The following is a 20516-nucleotide window of genomic DNA, read 5'->3' on the forward strand; positions in this document are numbered from 1 at the left end:
GACAATAATAATAAAACAATTATAAAAAAATGTTTTAAGAAAACTATAGATAACTTTAAAATATAGCAATATTTACATGGAATATGGATGAAATATAGATATACCCGTAAAAATAAAATATAATAAGTTTCAATCAAAAAATATGTGCAGTATTGATATGACAGCTTTGTGTAAAATGTGCAATGTAAAACATTTGGAGTGTAGAGAAGGACTGACAGGAGTAAAAAGAACCAGATATTGTTTGCAGTGTGTGCATTAATGTGGTGCATGAGTCTGTGATGATTCTGGGTTGATCCTCTCATTCTGAGTGGTTGAACAGGTGTATAGTGCTGCTGCCTTTATCTCTGAATATTCATTGTTGTTAAGGCCTGGAGCCATGAAAATGCATTCTCTTGATCTCCTAACAATCCTCTCTAGTCACAATAGTTCACCTTTTACTGTTCTTTGACTGAGTTAGTTCAAGATAGCTCTACTCAAACACTGAAATATCTTGGTGTTTATGGTATACCAACTCCAGCAGTTTGAAACAGTGAATAAAGTTAAACTCTGTAACCCTTTCTTCCTGCATGTCAGAGTACTGACTACAACCAAGGTTTAAACCAATGTAGCACTAGTTACATTTTTTTTGTTACACCAAGAAAGCAGCTTAGAGGGCCGTGTGTGTGTGTGTGTGTGTGTGTGTGTGTGTGTGTGTGTGTGTGTGTGTGTGTGTGTGTGTGTGTGTGTGTGTGTGTGTGTGTGTGTGTGTGTGTGTGTGTGTCCACAGTATAGGAGATTCATCATCAAAGCCCTTCAGCTACGAACACAAACACACATCCATCTGCTACAGAGCTCCACGCCCGCCTGTGGTTTGGCACGGGGCCCGGCCCCCAGCTTCCTTACAGTGGGATCAACGGCAGGTGGAAGCGCTTTGAACTGTGCTGCAGGTGGAGCATCTTTGAACCTTCACACAGTCTTACACACTGAAAGAGCACTACCATTCACACACGGCAGGATTAAGCATTTTAAAGGAACAGTTCTTGAATTAAGAGAACCACACACACTTCTACTGCAGGATTGTCTGTCTTGTGTGGGTGTGTGTTTGACATCACATGCTCTGCGGACGGAAGTTGTCCTGTCTGGAGCGTGTGTGTGGGTCCTTTTTCACCCTCACACACTTAAGACTGGTGTTCTGTGAACTGGCTAGTCGTCCAGTCATTAATTCCAGATTTGTAACTGGATTTGTGGAATTTTTTTCAGCTCAGTGTTTTCTTTTTCTTTTCGACTTTGCCCTGCTGAATGTCCATGTCCATGACAAACCATATTCTGTCAATTCACCACTCAGAATAATGAGTTCAATTGCCGCAAAGCCCAGCAAAGACTTCATTCATCTCATTTCATACACACACACTTAGCATAGAGCATCACATGATATTTTGAGAATCATTCCTCTCATACACTCACATATAATTTATCATCAAGTTAAAAGAGAAATGACTCTCCTTCCTGACTAAACAGTTGGTAGTTCGACTACCCAACCCAAACCACAGTCATGTTCGTCCAAACTTCATCTGCCAACATCTGGCTCTAAGCACTCCCATTTTAAAACATTCCTGACTTTTCAACTTTGGAGGTAGAAATGTTAGGATTTAATGGAGAGAGTGACATATTGTGTACAGAGTGTAAAGCAAATGTTTGATTTTCGAAATTCGGCTATATATTGACTCAACTTGAAAGTATGTGAGCTGATTGTTAACCTTGTTCAATATGCCAATATCTACTACTCGACTGGGCTAGAGAGTGACTTCATTGATACTGGCGTGTTAAAAAGGGGAAGACAGAGTGGAGGTCATTGCCTGATAGTTCCACGAGTCAAACTGTCTTCCTGAGCAGGGGATTCCGCGTCTGGGAATCACTTACACACACACACACCCCCCGACACACACACACACACCCCCACCAAACACACACACAAACACTTCTGAGACACTGCTGTTGAGAGCACCAGACATTTGATCCATTGCTAATATATGGTAAAATATGAAATATTGTATACTGTATATGTAGAGTAAATGTAACATAGAACCATCCTAACAACCTAACGTCTGTGCTTACACTTTAAGATTGTGAAGTGATGACTATTAATCATTTTTTTCCTCTTAATTAATCATCGCCATTGCAGGTAAATGCTTCCTGTTGAATTCCAAATGAGAGGATTTACAACAGTGTTTATCATTAAATGAGTTGAAGCCCGTCCAATCACTGGTTCCTGTCATTTCCATGTGCTGTCAGCTGTCAGTCTGGAAGAATCCCACCCAGAAAAAAGAAGTACTGCAGCCAGCCCAGACCAGAGGAACACATCTGTGAGACCTGGCTCTGAACGCTCTCCTGTGATTGGCTCATGAGCGCCCCAGCCTCCACACATCCTCCCCCTGCCTCCCTCCTGTTGATACAAGCACCACAGCATCATCTTTGGCTTAATTGAACATTATAAATAACCAGGAGCTAATAAAGCGATGATGTTTAAGGTAAAAGGCAAACTTTATCGTCCAGTTTATCTTTACCCTCTGCATATCAAAAGTAATCAAATCAAATTGTGAATTTCAATCACTAATATTTTCATTTGAGTAGTCCTTCCTGGTAATATTTCAGCACCCATGAAAAATGTATAATATTTTAATGAACTCAAATAGACACTTAATGCATCAATTATTAGATATTATGTTTAATACAATATATACAATATAATCGATATCATTCTGAAATGATCTAGTTTATATAACCAGTACAGATATATTTTTGTAATTCAAAAGTATATTTTGATAATACTTGTACCTTTACTTACTCACACACAGGCAAAACTTTACAAATCTGTATGAATTTGAATGGTGGGAGGCGTGTGGACCATTTCAATATGTAGTCAGCTGTATATCAATGGGAATGTCCTCACAATATGGGCTCAGAACAGTCTCATAATACACACATGCACACAGAAGGATTCACACTTGTATTTCATGATCCGCAAAAAGGATTCACACTTGTATTTCCGGATCCACACTTGTGGTTTTCAATGCACACACAAATGTGTTCCGTTTCATATAGGCCTACATGTAAATAAAATCAAAACACAGAAAAAAGTTTTACATATGTATTTTTGATCCACACATATTTGTTTTCCGTTTAAATCCCCTGAACCTGCAAACACAAACCGCTTTCTGTGCATGGATCGCTGTGCATTCGTGTGTGGGTTTTTTGAGACTCACCTGATGGTCACCCGATTCGTACTTGTAATTTCTCTCATCTATAGCCAATCAGATGTCTCCTCCAGCCTAAGCCAATCACATGAGCGCGCCCCCACGAGGGTATGATTTATTGCGTTCATGACACTTCATGTACGTATTTTGCGCAGTCCGGTCAGCTCACTAAACAGAGGGCGGAGCTTCAGGTGATCATGCAGAGCTGCATGTCTCCGTCAGACTCAGCAGCTGATCTGATCTCTCTCTCGCGTCCGGTTACATTTCACTCGCGTTTATGTCCATATCGATCAGATCCAGCTCTCCGGCCTTTATAGAGAGCACCGATCAAACTATTAAGAGTGAATATCAGCCGATAATGACCGGCGGGGCTCCCCCCGTTGACAGTTCACTAACCTGTAGCTGCTCCCTCCACACTCACAACAACTTCATACACACATAAATAAAGCAGCTGTATTCGCCATTCAGGAAACACACATTTAAAATGGTTTTGCCTGCCGTTTTTGTGTACACACAAGCATTCATCAATGGTTCGGTTAGTGGCGATGAACCTTAATAATATAAGGGCTTGTATTTGCGTGCATTTCCTGTTCGGAAAGTGGCAATGTACTGAGAGTGGAGGTGTCCTGAGATTAGCGCCTGCAAGCAGGCTCCATGCATGGACCTTTCAGCTCCGGACTGCGCAAAATGCGTACATGAAGCGCTACGTCATGAACGCAATAAATCTACCCTCGTGGGGGCGCGCTCATGTGATGGGTTTAGAATTGAGGAGACATCTGATTGGCTATAGATAGAAACAATTACAAGTACGAATCGGCTGACCGTCAGGGAAGTCTAAAAAAAAACACACACGAATGCACAGCGATCCGTGCACAGAAAGCGGTTTGTGTTTGCAGGTTCAGAGGTTTTAAACGGAAAATAAATATGTGTGGATCAAAAATACACATTTTAAACTTTTTTCTCGATTTGGATTTTATTTACATGTATATGAAACGGAACACATTTGTGTGTGCATTGAAAAACACAAGTGTGAATCCTTTTGCGGATCATGAAATACAAGTGTGAATCCTTCTGTGTGCATGTGTGTATTATGAGACTGTTCTGTGCCCATATCACAAGACATCCCTAAAGAAGCACAAAACAATATTAGATTGATTTGCCACTAGTATGAGGTTCTCTCACACGACCCATCCACACACACACACACACACACACACACACACACACACACACACACACACACACACACACACACACACACACACACACACACACCCCCAGTGGTTGTATCCATACTCCACAAGAGAGGAGTTACCTGTGTTTGACGAGTGTAATAATTCAGTCAGTTATGCGGTGTGATCTTTGTTTTCAAAAAATTGAAATAAAGAGACTAGGTCAAAATGTGAATGCAGGACTTATTTTTGACACGTTATTTAAAATATCTGATAGCTTGTTCACCCTCTGTATACAAACGTGACTGAAACACAGCGTCCCTGTGGGTAGGTTTGAACTCCATCATACTGCATCATGAAATAGTGGAGGTCTGTGATTGGCTGTTTAGTAACACGACATTCAAAGCAAAGCTACATTATGTACAGTCCAGGTCTATCCAAAACTAAGCAAAGAAATGAGGGCCTGAATGAGGAGTAGAGCAGAGAGACATAAAGGCCCAGGGAGAGGGGTTGTCTGTCTCCTCACAGATGAAAGACAGTCCGCGACAAGGAGGAGGAGAAGTCTTTTCTTTTGCGATGAAAACAAGAATCAGCAGGGCTGAAGGTAAAGAGGGCTTTCGTATGGCGGCGGGCTGTGTTCAAAAGAGACACCTGTTGTTTGGCCTGTCTCAGTATATCCGTCCATCCCTGTCTGTCTTGTCGGTCTGTCTCACCACACACAAACGTAACAAGCAAAATCTTCAAACAAGCCACCACACCCACTAAAACACATATGCTGTATCAAAGCCCATAGCATGTAATGTGAGGTAAGGCTCCAGCTGAGGTTTACTGCACAGCAACAGTACAGAAAAAATACATTTAATATTCCATAACCTATTTTCTGAGTATGAAATAGTCACAACGTTTCTCCTTAAAGGTTCCTTTTTTTGTATTACCCTTTGCGGAGGATTGTGAGTATAGTGCAACAGGAATGAGCATGGGCGCGGGAAGGGGGGTGCTGAGGGCGCTGCAGCACCCCCTAGCGGCAGGCAGGGGGTGCGGAGCTCCCCTGTCTGAATTATTATTTGACGGTTATTGCTGCTCCCGCTGTGCATAATCTGTGTAATATGTAGCCAATAAATTCCACATTGTTGGTAAAATAATATTTCGGCACGAATGTTTTTTCTGTAGCCCCGGACAATTCTACCTCAATAATATAATACATTAACCGTGCTTTACGTGAACCTCTTCAAGACACTAGAAAGGACGGCAGGACTGTCATTTCCCGTGTTCAGTGAATGCAACAGAGGCAAGACACCAGACCAATCAGAGAGTTGCATGGAAATAAAAGTGTGCTTGTGTCATTCAAGCTCGCGGCTCTGTGTGTGTGCGGAAATAGCGCATTTAGTGTGTGTGAGAGAGGGAGAGAGAGAGAGGGACCGGTGCCAGCAGCAGGGACCGTGTTGTTAGCATCTGGTTAGCTAGCTGCACCAACGGACATACGGAGCTGTTTGTTCCACAACAAGCTGGAGGAGCGCTCTCCTCTCAGACTGAGAGGCTCAGGTGAGCTAAAGGACTCTCTGAGTGTTTAGATAGTTTACTTTAGTCTAAGTTATCTCAGTGGGTCTCAAACGGTTTGGTCAAAAATTATTCAAAAGATTATTTCCGCGGCACACCTTCATATGATCATTATAGTTATAAAAAAAATAAGAGAATAAAGGAAAAACAGTTATGAAATACTATATGGCAGTAAAACAAGAATACAGTTTGAAAGGGGAGTGATTTGTAAAATATCCATAAAGAAAAAGAACATCTGCTTACAGTTGTGTTTCATCTGGGTGTTGAGAGATGTATCCATAGATCTCTTAATGTTGCTCTCAAAGTGCACCAGATTGATGCTTTTAACTTCAATATTTTAAAAAAATCTTCCCGGGGGAGCATCCCCCCGGACCCCCCTAGAGGAGGTGAGGTCCGCTCCCCACTCGTAAAAAAATAGCACTTTACCCCTGCCTATATGCCGTGAGCTGATTATCGAGCCTTCATTGTAACAGTCGCGGGTTTACTGTGTGTTTGCGTGTGGGGAGTTTTTTTGTGCGTGCTCTATGGTGCCCGTAATAGTGTTCACTGGAGTCCAGCACCTCAGCACCCCCACTCAAAATACATTCCCGCGCCTCTGGGAATGAGTCATAAAACCCGGAAATTAGTCAACTTTTACCGCTTTCGGTCTCCAAGTCAACGTTTTTTAACTTGTTTTTGGGTTGATGCCTGAAATAAGATCTGTGGTTAATAAAAGCTTAAGAGATTTTCCAGTTTACTCCAACTACACCGACTAGTTTTATTAAGACTGTATTGTAATTAGTTCAGCTGACTTGTTGGAAGTAGCACGATTAATGACGTATATATCTAAACTAGGGCCGGGACTTTAACGCGTTAATTAAGATTAATTAATTACACAAATATTAACGCGTTAAAAAAATTAACGCATTTTAATCGCACTTATTTTTGCACCGCGGAACGTTTCTAACTGGATGAGTTTCAGGGGTACCGATTATACTGGAGCACCAACTAACGTTCATGACTTCAGACAACAACGAACCACAGTGAAGAATAGTCAAACATGAACGAAGAAGCTGATGAGACCGCTTTGGTTGGACCTGTGGATGGGACATTTTGTTTTAAAAAACGGACGGATGGAAGCGTCAATAAGAGCACGGTTGTTTGCAAATTATGCAAAAAGGAATTTGCATATCACCGCAGCACATCAAGCCTCAAGTATCACCTCAATGCAAAACATATAGGAGCTACCGTGGAAGCTAGCGTGGACGTTAGCCCGATTCGGAGTACAAGGACCCACACCCAATTCGCGTTGATCAAACAGTGGCCTATGCAACAGAGAGATTTTATTTTTCATCAGGATATTGGAAGAATAGGAGGGATTGAGGTCAATCACTGGCACTTTTTTATTTTATTTTAAATGGTACACTTTATGTTGAACTATTTATTACGTTGTTGGTGCAACTGGCACTTTATGTTGAACTGTTTATTGTTTTGGCCAAGGTTATTGAGAGAGTTGGACTGAAATTGATTAGATTTTTTAAATCAACTGTTGGTAAATCAACAAAGTCTGTTATGGCCTCTGAAGCAACAGAGAGATGTTTTCTAATAGTCAGGGTTTCCAATGTTCTGAATGTACTTGAAAGTATTGTGTTTTACTTAAAAAACAAAGTGTTATAGTTTACAGAAGGTCTACCTACCTATAGGCTACCTGAATCTCTGAAATGTACTATATTCCTAAATATGCTATTGCTACACTTTATGGCAAAAATTGCACTTTTCTGTTGGTCTTGGCTAAGTACCACCTTGAAAAAAATAAACAATGTTTTGTTGCTTAAGCTTATGTATTCAGTCATTATTCAATGGTATATTAAAATCCATGTGAAAAAAAAAAAATTGCTTCTCACTGTTCTCAGGTCAAATATTTATATGTGATTAAAAATGCGATTAATTTTGATTAATTAATTACAAAGCCTCTAATTAATTAGATTAATTTTTTTAATCGAGTCCCGGCCCTAATCTAAACATTACATAAATGAATATTTATGACATTTTGCAAGCTGTCTGAGAAGTATTATGTGCAAGTGGGCTACAATGTAGAACTGTGAATATTTTTAAAATAGCATAATCCTACTTAAGGGTTGGTGACCATCCCGATATAAAACACAGAAGCAAATGCTAACATGCTAGCAACTTTATGAGGCTATACTGTGCTGAGGCACAGTGGGGCTTTGAGTCTATGGTCAGCATGCTAAAAATGTGTTATAACACTCGATTCAAAGTATGGCTGAGATAACTAGGAATGTCAATAGTTTTGTATTGAGCAAATATAAAGGTTTTAATGGTGGTGCAAGGAAGACATGGCAAGTTATCATAGTCTTTCTGTGGGAAACAATCCATCCATCCATCCATCCATCCATCTTCTCCCGCTTATCCGTGGTCGGGTCGCTGAGGTAGCAGTTCCAGCAGAGAGCCCCAAACTTTCTTTTCCCTGGCCACATCAACGAGCTCTGACTGGGGGATCCCAAGGCGCTCCCAGGCCAGCGAAGAGATATAATCCCTCCATCTGGTTCTAGGTCTACCCCTTGGTCTCTTCCCAGCTGGACGTGCCTGGAACACCTCCCTAGGGAGGCGCCCAGGTGGCATCCTAACTAGGTGCCCGAACCACCTCAACTGGCTCCTTTCGACGCGAAGGAAGAGCGGTTCAACTCCGAGTCCCTCCCGGATGACCGAACTTCTCACCTTATCCCTCAGGGAGACACCAGCCACCCAGCGGAGAAAACCCATCTCGGCCGCTTGTACCCGCGATCTCATTCTTTCGGTCATGACCCATCCCTCATGACCATAGGTGAGGGTAGGAACGAAAATGGCGTGGTAGACAGAGAGCTTTGCCTTCTGGCTCAGCTCCCTTTTCGTCACAACGGTGCGGTAAAGAGACTGCAGTACCACTCCCGCTGCTCCGATTCTCCGACCCATCTCACGCTCCATTGTTCCCTCACTCGAGAACAAGACCCCGAGATACTTGAACTCCTTCACTTGGGGTAAGGACTCATTCCCTACTTGGAGTGGACAGTCCATCGGTTTCCTGCTGAGAACCATGGCCTCAGATTTGGAGGTGCCGATCCTCATCCCAGCCGCTTCACACTCGGTTGCGAACCAATCCAGTGAGTGCCGAAGGTCGCAGACCGATGAAGCCATCAGAACCACATCATCTGCAAAAAGCAGTGGTGCAATCCTTAGTCCACCGAACTGCAGACCCCCTCCCCCACGACTACGCCTCGAAATCCGATCCATGTATATTACAAACAGGATTGGTGACAAAGCGCAGCCCTGGCGGAGGCCAACCCTCACCTGAAATGGGTCCGACTTACTGCCGAGGACCCGGACACAGCTCTCGCTTTGGGAGTACAGAGATTGGATGGCCCTGAGTAGAGACCCCCTCACCCCATACTCCCGCAGCACCTCCCACAGTGACTCCCTGGGAACCCGGTCATACGCCTTCTCCAAGTCTACAAAACACATGTAGACTGGATAAGCGTACTCCCAGGCCCCCTCCAGGATCCTTGCGAGAGTAAAAAGCTGATCCGTCGTTCCACGACCAGGACGGAATCCGCATTGTTCCTGCTCAATCTGAGGTTCGACAATCGGCCTGACCCTCCTTTCGAGTACCTTAGAGTAAACTTTCCCGGGGAGGCTGAGTAGTGTGATGCCTCTGTAATTGGCACACACTCTCTGATCCCCCTTTTTAAAAAGGGGAACCACCACCCCGGTCTGCCACTCCTTTGGTACTGTTTCCGACTTCCACGCAACGTTGATGAGACGTGTCAACCATGACAGTCCCTCAACACCCAGAGCCTTCAGCATTTCTGGGCGGATCTCATCCACCCCCGGGGCTTTGCCACTGTGAAGTTGTTTGACGACCTCAGTGACCTCCCCCCGGGAGATTGGTGTCGATCCCCCGTCATACTCCAGCTCTGCCTCTAACATAGAGGTCGGAGTTGTCGGGTTCAGGAGTTCCTCAAAGTGCTCCTTCCACCGCCCTAACACTCCATCAGTTGAGGTCAACAACGTCCCATCCTTACTGTACACAGCTTGGATGGTTCCCTGCTTCGCCCTCCTGAGGTGTCGGACAGTTTTCCAGAACAACTTTGGTGCCGCCCGAAAGTCTTTTTCCATCTCTTCTCCGAACTTCTCCCACACCCGCTGCTTTGCCTCGGCCACGGCTGAGGCTGCTGCCCTTCGGGCCTGTCGGTACCTTGCAACTGCCTTGGGAGTCCCCCGGGATAACAAATCCCTGAAGGCCTCCTTCTTCAGTCGGACGGCTTCCCTGACCACCGGTGTCCACCAGGAGGTTCGAGGGTTACCGCCCCTTGAGGCACCTAGGACCTTGAGACCACAGCTCCCCGCCGCGGCTTCGGCAATAGAGGCTTTGAACACCGACCACTCTGGTTCAATGTCCCCAACCTCCACAGGAATGCCCGAAAAGCTCCGCCGGAGGTGTGAGTTGAAAGCCTCCTGAACTTGGGCCTCCTCCAGACATTCCCAGTTCACCCGAACTACACGTTTGGGCTTACCAGGTCTATCCAGAGGCTTCCCCCGCCACTCGACCCAACTCACCACCAGATGGTGATCAGTTGACAACTCCGCCCCTCTCTTTACCCGAGTGTCCAAAACATACAGCCTCAGGTCCGATGATACGATAACGAAATCGATCATGGACCTTCTGCATAGGGTGCTCTGGTACCACGTACACTTATGAGCATCCTTATGTTCGAACATGGTGTTTGTTATGGCCAATCCATGACTAGCACAGAAGTCCAGTAACAAACCACCACTCCGGTTCAGATCAGGGGGGCCGTTCCTCCCAATCACTCCCCTCCAAGTGTCTCCATTATTGCCCACATGTGCGTTGAAGTCTCCCAGCAAGATTAAAGAGTCCCCTTAAGGAGCCCCATACAGGACTCTTTCCAGGGTCTCCAAGAAGGCCGTATACTCTGAACTGCTGTTGGGTGCATAAGCACACACAACAGTCAGAGTTTTCCCCCCCATAACCCGCAGGCGTAGGGAGGCAACCCTCTCGTCCACTGGGGTAGACTCCAACAACGAAGCACCCAACCGGGGACTTGTGATTTAACGTGAGCCGGAAAGATCAAAGGTGTTTGATGGTCATACAGTGTCATGTTAGTTACAGGCACTCCCTGCTGCTTCACTAATTGAAACCCTTCAAACCACCCTGCAGCTCTTGGTGTCTGAGCAAACCTCCAGGATTAGACCTCAGCCAAGCCCATCACCACACACAGCCTCTCATTTCACAAGAATGAATGCTCTTCCAAACAGACATTTCTGTTACCTGTGTCTTTGTCCTTCGTTGGTTTTGGATGAATGTCATTTCACTCACTTGTTGCTAATAGGTCAGGAAGCAGAAAAGGCTGAAGGAAACAGCCGCAGCTGAAGAAGACACATGGTCATACAGCTTTAAAACATTCCCTAACTAAGCCCATTATTTCAAGGTGTTGCTCTTTTTGTTAGGTGGTTGCATATACAGCACATATTACTGTTAATGCGTCTTGGGCAGATCAGATAGTGATCTGGGGCCGTATTCACAAAGGATCTTAGCGCTAAAAGTAGCTCCTAACTGGCGAATTTAGGAGAAACTCCTAAACATAATGGGCGTGCCAGTCTTACATTTAGGACTCCTAATTGTATTCACTAAGAGCAATTCACAAAGTATTTTAGGCCTAAAAGTAGCACCTAAGTTTAGGAGAGCTTAAAAGTCCTCGAGAGGACTCCTAACTCAGTAAGACCTATTCACAAAAAATCTGAAAATGGCTGCGAGACAAAATGTTTTGGAGACAATGGAAGACTGTGAATTGATCAAGAGATATAGGCTAAATCGTGAGGGTATCAAACTTGTTGTGGAATTAGTGCGGAATGCAATAACATCCCCGACTAACAGGAATAACCCGATTAGTCCGGAAATAAAATGTTTGGCAACACTACGATATTTAGCAACAGGGAAAATGCAACTTTGCAATGCCGACGATTTAGGAATATCGCAACCATCAGTCAGCCGTGCCATAAACCAAACCATCAACGCGCTCTCTAAACCACATATCATCCAACAGTTTATCCGGTTTCCTTTGGACAATCAACAACTACACAGGATCAAAGCCAACTTCATGGCAATTGCAGGTATGCCCGGTGCGGTCGGTGCTATTGACGGGACGCACATAAAAATAATTGCGCCATCAAAAGATGAGGACGTGTTCGTCAATGGAAAGAAAGTACATTCCATCAACACGCAGATTGTTTTCATTCATCATAATAGGGGGACTTGAACGGCGGTATGGGCTGTTATTGAAAGTGTTTAAGTGCTGGAAATATGCTCATTGGATAATAGTTTGCAGGGTGCTTTTAATTGCCTCCTTGATTTAATGCAATTTACGTATTTGTATTGTTTGCTCTCTCTCTTTAACGTGCATATACAACGTCATTATCGTGGTCTGCACAAACTTGTCATCATGCGTGTATTCTGCTAACTGCACTGTCCAAAACTATTTGATAGGAATACATTTCTAGCCTAGGCTATTTCCTTGTTTTTCGGCGATTTAGTGGGCTCGTTTGTGGGATGTTGCGAATGAGATTCACCGAGACCGCCTGCTCTGAACAACCAATCACCGTACTGACCGCTTCTAAACTCATGCACGAGAATCGACGTAATCCATAGCAACGGCGCGTCACTCTTAGTTCACTCTTAGTGATTTATCCTAAGTATGAGTAGGTCTCAGCGGCTTTGTGAATAACTTTTAAGAAAAAACTCCTACGTAAAATGTTTTAGCGCGAGTTAGGAGCACTCCTAGCGGTAGGATAAAATGCTTTGTGAATACGGCCCCTGATGTGTCAATGCATCCCAGAAGCCTTCGATTCAATATTGAAATCAGTTTCAAGTCTGGAGGAGGATTAAGACACATCCTTGCCAGATTTTAAAAAGTTGAAGATAGACTTACATTATGTACGTTAGATAGGTTAAAATAAATGAAATTAGATGAGTGTTTTAAGTTAAGGTTAAAGGTTAAAGTTAAGGTTAGGCCACACAACTACTTGCTTAGATTTGGGAAAAGAGCATGGTTAAAGGTCCCATGTCATGCTTTTCCAGTTATCACCTGTCCCCTTGTGTGTTATGAATGTTTTTATGCATGTAAACGGTCTGCAGAGTCACAAACCCTCAAAGTACACCCTGTAGCGAGTAAAACTCTAACACAGAAAATACCTGTCTATGCTGCCCCAGAACGCCTCGTTGGAGATTTATCTTTTTCCATTTGTTTCTTCCGGGAACCGCGGAGCTCCTCACACACCAGGAGGAGTGGGGACATTTAGCGTACATTTTCAACTAACAGGGAGTCCCCTGGTTGGTAATAGTCGAGTTGGGATGGCGGAGAAATGCTCTCCGCAGACCCATTCTCACAGCGTTATAAACCTTTTTCTTACTCAATATCAAGCTACACTTATTGTTTTTACTTCGGCTGTGAGTGTTTGTGTGTGCTCAGGATGAGTTTCGCGCTGTCCCGCTGTATCGCCGACCCGGAAACCACACCAGTAAGCCAGCTCACTGAGCATCAAGCCTCGCAACGTCCAGAGCACACTGGGCTCACGGGGAGGGGGGGGCCAGGAGCTCCAACAAGCCGTTTAGGACAGAGAGTGAATATACATGCTATACAGAGATGCTGTATGAGAAACCAATGTGAGTTTGAAAAATTGCACAATATAAATCTATTTTAGAAGACCTCAACAATGGAATTATGATCAGTAGAAATGGTCATGACATGGGACCTTTAAGTACATTAGAAGATAAGTAAGTTCAGTGCGTTAGAGATAGACAAATATCACAGACCATGGTTGTTGTTATGTAATTCTACTAGCTACCAGCAGACAGCTGGTTGTTTAGAAACAGTCGGGTGCATGTTCATTATGCCTAAGAAAATGTATTGGATTTTGGCTATTGATACTTCAGTGTTACTGGGAAGAAGAATTAAAGTATTCATTGATTTACAGATCGATTTCCGCTGATATATCTGTGTTTGCATGTTGAAATGTTAACAATGCATGGTTTAGTGCATGTAAATGGTCTGCAAAGGTAAAAATATCTGTGTTCCCCCCCAGAGGGAGTTTCTGAAGCACCTCCACTGGACACCTTCCTCAACATAGTGACATTACTCCATAATACTTGCACTTCTTTTAGCTAGCGCTCCAACACATTGTACGTGATAGGCTAAGGGGCGGGACATGTCTATGCGATTGACCCATTACAACAGAGCCGGCCAGCTAACCAATCAGAGCAGACTGTGTCAGGATCTCAACACAAACTGATGAACCCAAATGCATGACCAAGAGACAAATTCTTGAATGTAAAAAAATGTAATTGTAATTTCACAGATCAGGTAATCCCTCCTAACAAAGTAGGGTACTGGAAATAACAAAAGGCACTCACAAGGAGGAAAAAACTAGGCAAAAAGAGAAAACAGAGGTCTGTATGTATGTGAAGTTTGCAAACCCTATGAACTGTTGCACCTTCTTCTTGTTGGTTAGTGTGGGCCAATTAGCCACAGCACTAACCTTGGAAGGGTCCATCTGTACCTGGTTGGCGGTTACAATGTGTCCCAGAAAAGAAACTGTGGCTGCGTGAAACTCACACTTCTCGGCTTTGACGTACAGGTGGTTTTACAGTAGCTTCTGGAGGACTTGACGAACCTGTGGAACATGGGTTTGACTGTCCGGGGAAAAGATTAATATGTCATCCAGATAAACATTCCCAAATACAGTCTCTTAAAATGTAATTGACAAAGGTTTGGAAGACAGCAGGAGCGTTACATAATCCAAAGGGCATGACCCGGTATTCATAATGTCCACTGGGGCTATTAAACCCCATCTTCCACTCATCCCCTTCTCTTATCCTGACCAGGTGATAAGCATTTAGTCGAGTTTGGTAGAAATCTTAGCGGACTGAAGCAGTTCAAACGCTGATGACATTAATGGTAGGAGGTAGCGGTTCTTTGTGGTAGTGGCATTAAGTGGGCTATAGTTAATACATCAGGGATGCAAACACACGTATGGTGAAAAAAGAGAGAACTATTCGAAGCAGGACAAAAACAGCGTCATATATCATCTGACAAAGGCCTGTGCTATAATGCGTAAATTAACTGGTTATTCTTTATAATATACTCAGATTAATAGGAGATAGAGATGTTAAGTTATAAATCAAGGGTTTTTATTATTATTTACAGCAGGGGTGGGGAACCTTTTTCCTCTCAAGGGCCATTTCAATTTTTACAACATCCTCCGAGGAACCGTACAAATTATTGACCTCAACCTCTGCTTAAAAAAAGCCGGGAAGATTTTCATAAAAATATTGAAGTAAAATTCATCAATCTGTTGCACTTTGAGAGCAAAATTAAGAGATCTACAGATGTAGCGATTAATTTCAGACAGTTTGAAACACGAGGGCCGTGATTGGTACGTGATCTGCCCTCGCTCAAGGGAAAACCTTTATATATACAGTCTATGCTTGAGACCGCCCCCGTGATAGATAAATGTAATTTATAATGAAGCCAGCTGCAATGGATCATTGATCCACCAGGGGGTGCAGTGGGGTTCCACACTGGAGCTCATGTGAAATAAAGTCAGATACAGTACGCTGGATGTACAGCGGAACTTTGTTAAGATCCATATGTCACGGATATCATACTCTGTGCTAAATAAGAGACATGTAATCATTTACAAAACATCACCATGTTGTTATTTAACACTAGAACCGCCAACGGGTAAATTTTACCTGCAGCTGTTTTTTTATTGTATGTAACTTTTTTTCAATAAAATATTCAGGTCTCCCAGTCCGTGACTTTTACTGAAAGTGTGTTATGTAACACCCTGTGTTGTTAAAAATTGTCAATATGAAGTCAGATTGAAAAAATCGCCCAAAAAATTGCTATTTATACCTATTTCCGCCAGCGGGTAATATTTACCTCATAGAAATGCAGCGCTCCTCGCGCTATTGATTTCGCGCGTAAACATAAACATGACGTGTTGCTATAGCAACGCCTTTTGTCTACTGCTGTAGATAGAGAGAGAAATTGAGAGATAGATAGATTGAGAGAGAGATAGATAGATATATTGATAGAGAGATAGAGAGATTCATAGATCGATCGATCGATCGAGAGAGAGAGAGAGAGAGAGAGAGAGAGAGAGAGAGAGAGAGAGAGAGAGAGCCGGTCATATTTCCAAAATGGACAAAAGAAAGAGACTCATGAACGTACAGGAGGCACTAGCTTTGCTAAACCGTCTGAGCGAAGCAGAGTCTGATGGTGGGGAAGTATCAGGACTGAGTGATGTGTCCTGGGTTTGTTCTGCCTCTGATGGGTCATCTGACAGCGATCCTGAGCCTCCGCGGAACGTGACGCCGTCCCATCCTGATCCCCCGCTTGCAAATGGGCCTACTGTACCAACTCATGCAGAAGGTATGATGATTCTTGTTTTTTATTTCCTACTTTTCTACAAATCGTAGGCTATAAGATATCAAGGCATATAGATAATGCCTTTTCTTTTTACAAATGATCTTTTCATTGCCTTTCGAGGATGTAATATTATCAAATAAACATTTATGAAATATACTTTAGTCTAAAGTAGTGTTTTCCTCTCTCCTATTTAGTGTGTGCCACTGAGCCGTCACCAGCCCAAGAGATCGGGAAAGATGGCACAGTGTGGACGGTCATGGAGCCTTGCGGAGGCGCAGGGAGACGGCAGATACAGAACATCCTCACGGAGTCTGCTGGCCCCACACCACACGCACGTCACAACATTACTGACAAACTCACAGCATTTATGTGTCTGTGTGATAATGTAATGTTGGATGAAATCCGTGATTGCACAATTGCTGAAGCGTGGAGAGACAGAGCCACCTGGGATGTCTCTATTATGGAGCTGAAGGCCTTTATTGCGCCTCTCTATGTGAGAGGTGCATATTGTGGGTAGAACATTGAGATGGAGAGTTTCTGGTCCGAGCAGTGGGGCAACGCGTTCTTCAACACAACACTGTCGAGGAACAGGTTTTAGGAAATCTTGCGCTACCTGCGCTTTGATAAAAAGGAGACCCGCCGGTGCCAGTTGACCACCGACAAGTTTACGCACGTGAGGAAGGTGTGGGATCCTTTTGTCGAAAATTCAATCGCGTCCTACAGGCCAGGGTCCGACATCACTGTGGATGAACAACTATTCCCGACCAAATCAAAGATGTCCATTCACACAGTACATGCCCAACAAGCCGGACAAATTTGGCATCAAGTTTTGGCTGGCAGCTGACGTTGACAGCAAATACATGCTGAATGGCTTCCCTTACCTGGGAAAAGATGCCAGCAGGCCAGCAACACAACGGCTAGGAGAGAACGTGGTGCTGAGGCTGGTGGAGCCCTTTGTCGGTAAGGGAAGAAATATAACCACAGACAATTTCTTTACCTCCCTCCCTCTCGCCAAAGTGCTTCTCGCCAAAAATACCAGCCTACTGGGAACCATCAAGCGCAACAAGCGGGAGCTCCCACCCTCTGTGCAAGGGAGATCTGAGCTGTTCAGCACCAAGCTGCTGAAGAGCGACAAAATGGTGCTCTCAGTCTACCAGTGCAAGCCGAGGAGAAACGTGACAATACTCAGCACGCAACACCAGCATGTGGCCATCTCCACAGAAAGAAAGAAAAAGCCAGAGACTGTGGAATACTACAACCACTCAAAAGTGGGGGTTGACGTGCTCGATCAAATGGCTCGCCAATATTCGGTGAAAGGTAGGCTATTATTGTTATTGTTATTATTATTATTTTAGGCCTATAGAAAACACTGCATTGGTCAATCGTTTTTACTAAATCCTATGTTTCTCTCAGGTGGCACGCGTAGATGGCCCGTTACTGTCTTTTATAATGTGCTGGATCTCGCTGCCATCAATGCCTGGGTGCTGTACAGGAGCTGCATGAGCCAGGAGAACATACCGAGAAGGGACTTCATGCTCCAGCTGGCACACGAGCTGCGCGCTGAGTGGATGGCATCAAAAGCGCCACCACTTGCGGACCTGCCCTTCAGCGGTGCTGGTGCAGAAGAGCGCAGGAGAATGACCTGCATGGTGAAGGCGCACTGCATGCAGAATAAAACGTTCTGCAAATGTGTCAAGTGTGGGGATGCTGTGTGTGGCAAATGCACAACCAAGGTGCTCAGTGTTTGCAACAATTGTGTTTGAGTGTTTGTGAAGCGTTGTGATTGATGTGTTCGTTCTTATTGTTCTTCTTCTCTGATGTTTTTTGTTATTTGTATACATTCTGTGTTATCTGCTGTTCAATTATATAATAAATACATTATTATATTAATTTATATTATTGTCATGTTGTTGTTTTTTTATGAGTAGAAGGCTATCAGACGATATGAAGCATTTTTACCTTTACGAAACACAAGCCTAACATCAAGCGTTTATTAGCGAGAGCGGGTAATATTTCTACCATAGAATATGCAGCGATCCTCGCGTTATTGATTTCGCGCATAGACATAAACATGACGTGTTGCTATAACAACGCCTTTTGTCTACTGCTGTTCCTATAGATAGAGAGAGAGATAGATAGATAGATAGATGGATAGATAGATAGATAGATAGATAGATAGATAGATAGATAGATAGATAGATAGATAGATAGATATATAGATAGAGAGATAGACAGATAGATAGTTATAGAGAGAGAGAGATAGAGATATATACCTAAACAAAACACAAGTCTAACACCAAGCATTTAAATCAGCACTGTAGCGATATTTTATACTTCATGCTATCTGTACAAACTATATAATATGAAAAGCTGAAAGTCCGAAGATTATATTGGCATACATTTCATCCCTGTGCGATCAAAGCTCACTGTTCTGTATGGTACATTGTACCTTGGAAATCATTAGCGGGTAAACTTTACCCGTTGGCGGTTTTAGGTATACAGCGACCTCTGGCGGTTCTAGTGTTAACAAAATAATGTTGTTTAGTCGAAAAAAACAAACGGGAGGAAATGCAGCCCGGCTCTCGATTTTTAATCCTAATTTAATCATCATCTTCACCACGATCATTTATGTTTATGTTCGCCGAATTGACATGAAATCACTGACACATACAGATGTAGCGTTTCATTTCAGACGCCTACCCGTGCGGGTCCGTGATCTGCACGGGGTGGGCCCTTGCTGAAAAGGAAACCCCCCCCGCAGGACTTGATACGCCCCCTTGATAAATAAATGTAATTTTAATGAAACCAGCTGCAATGGATCATGGATCCACCAGGGGGAGCCGTGAAAAGCTGCCACACTGGAACTCATGTGAAATAAACAGCTGATAGATCTACAGGTGTCTCATATAGCGGATATTTGTTAAGATCCATATGTCACGGATAGGATCATATTCTGTGCTAAATAAGGGACATGTAATCCTTTACAAAACATCACCATGTTTTTATTTAACAAAATAATGTTGTTTAATTCACGTAGGTGTAAGTACAAAACCATCGCTATGTTTTTTCATCAGGAAATGAAGCCCGGCTCAAACAAACGATTTTCAATCATCATCCTCACGATCATTTAATGTATCATATGTTTGCGAATTGAAATGAATGCACTAATACATGTAGTTTAATCCACATGAGTTTACAACAACAAAAATAATCGCTTTGTTTTTATATCACATCCGACCGGAGGAAAATGCAGCACGGCTCTCACTACCGATAATCCTAATCCCACGGGCAAACAATAATATGTACAGTGTTAATAGTTTACTGTATTATTAGTGTCTAATATTACTGCTATAACAATCACACATTGAGTTGTTAAAATCAGACCGTTGTTGTTTTTTAAACAGTCTGAATGAAACGGCAGCTCTCAGGTGATCAGGTGTGTGTTTACCAGTGTTGGGACTAACGTGTTACAAACTAACGCACAAAGCTACCTTTTGCGGTAACTAATAACGTTACTAGTTAACTATTCCCATTCAGTAATGCCGTTATAGTTACTGTGATTTAAATGGGTGCGTTACTGCATTACATTATGTGATCCAACTGAACCGAATCTCCCTGCGGATGTAATTTACAGGCGAATACAGCGATGTTCTCTCACAGTACCATGGAAAAGTGAAAGTGACCAGAGAGGAGTGATGATTGGTTAACGCAGGGTAACATTTCAGGGTAAGCCAATCAGAGACAGAGTTGGGCGGGTCTTACCTTATGGGGAAAATACACAGACACACAAACAGTAGGCTTGTTTGAGACAAGCGAGACCTGCGCAGACCTGCGCAATTTCGATCAACGTCTTGCTCGTGCGTTACATGTTGGTTAGTCATTTTGTCCGACTTGCTCTGGAGGCTCGCTCACATGAGACGTTGAAATCTCGCGGGACAAAGACGCCCGCAGCCTTGAGAGCGAGGCGCGGCGAGGCGGCGCAGTTCCTCTCCACGGGCTGCGGAGGCGAAATGCTTGATGGGAAACGACTCGCTGGTATCTCGAGCTGAGCGCTCATTGGTGGTTTTTAC

General features: G+C 43.6%; 1 protein-coding gene across 1 annotated transcript; it reads left to right on the forward strand.

Moving 5' to 3' along the window:
* Nucleotides 1–17129: 17129 nt before the first annotated feature.
* On the forward strand, nucleotides 17130–18209 carry LOC307029627 (piggyBac transposable element-derived protein 4-like; the record flags this gene model as incomplete). The annotated part of the gene is made up of 2 exons (XM_079665708.1): nucleotides 17130–17763; nucleotides 17860–18209. The coding sequence occupies exons 1-2, from the start codon at nucleotides 17193–17195 to the stop codon at nucleotides 18207–18209; spliced, it is 921 nt and encodes a 306-aa protein (XP_079521834.1). The 5' UTR covers nucleotides 17130–17192.
* Nucleotides 18210–20516: the final 2307 nt, after the last annotated feature.

Source organism: Notothenia rossii, assembly GCF_949606895.1.
Source record: "Notothenia rossii genome assembly, chromosome: 2".
In the NCBI taxonomy this organism is placed as follows: domain Eukaryota; kingdom Metazoa; phylum Chordata; class Actinopteri; order Perciformes; family Nototheniidae; genus Notothenia; species Notothenia rossii.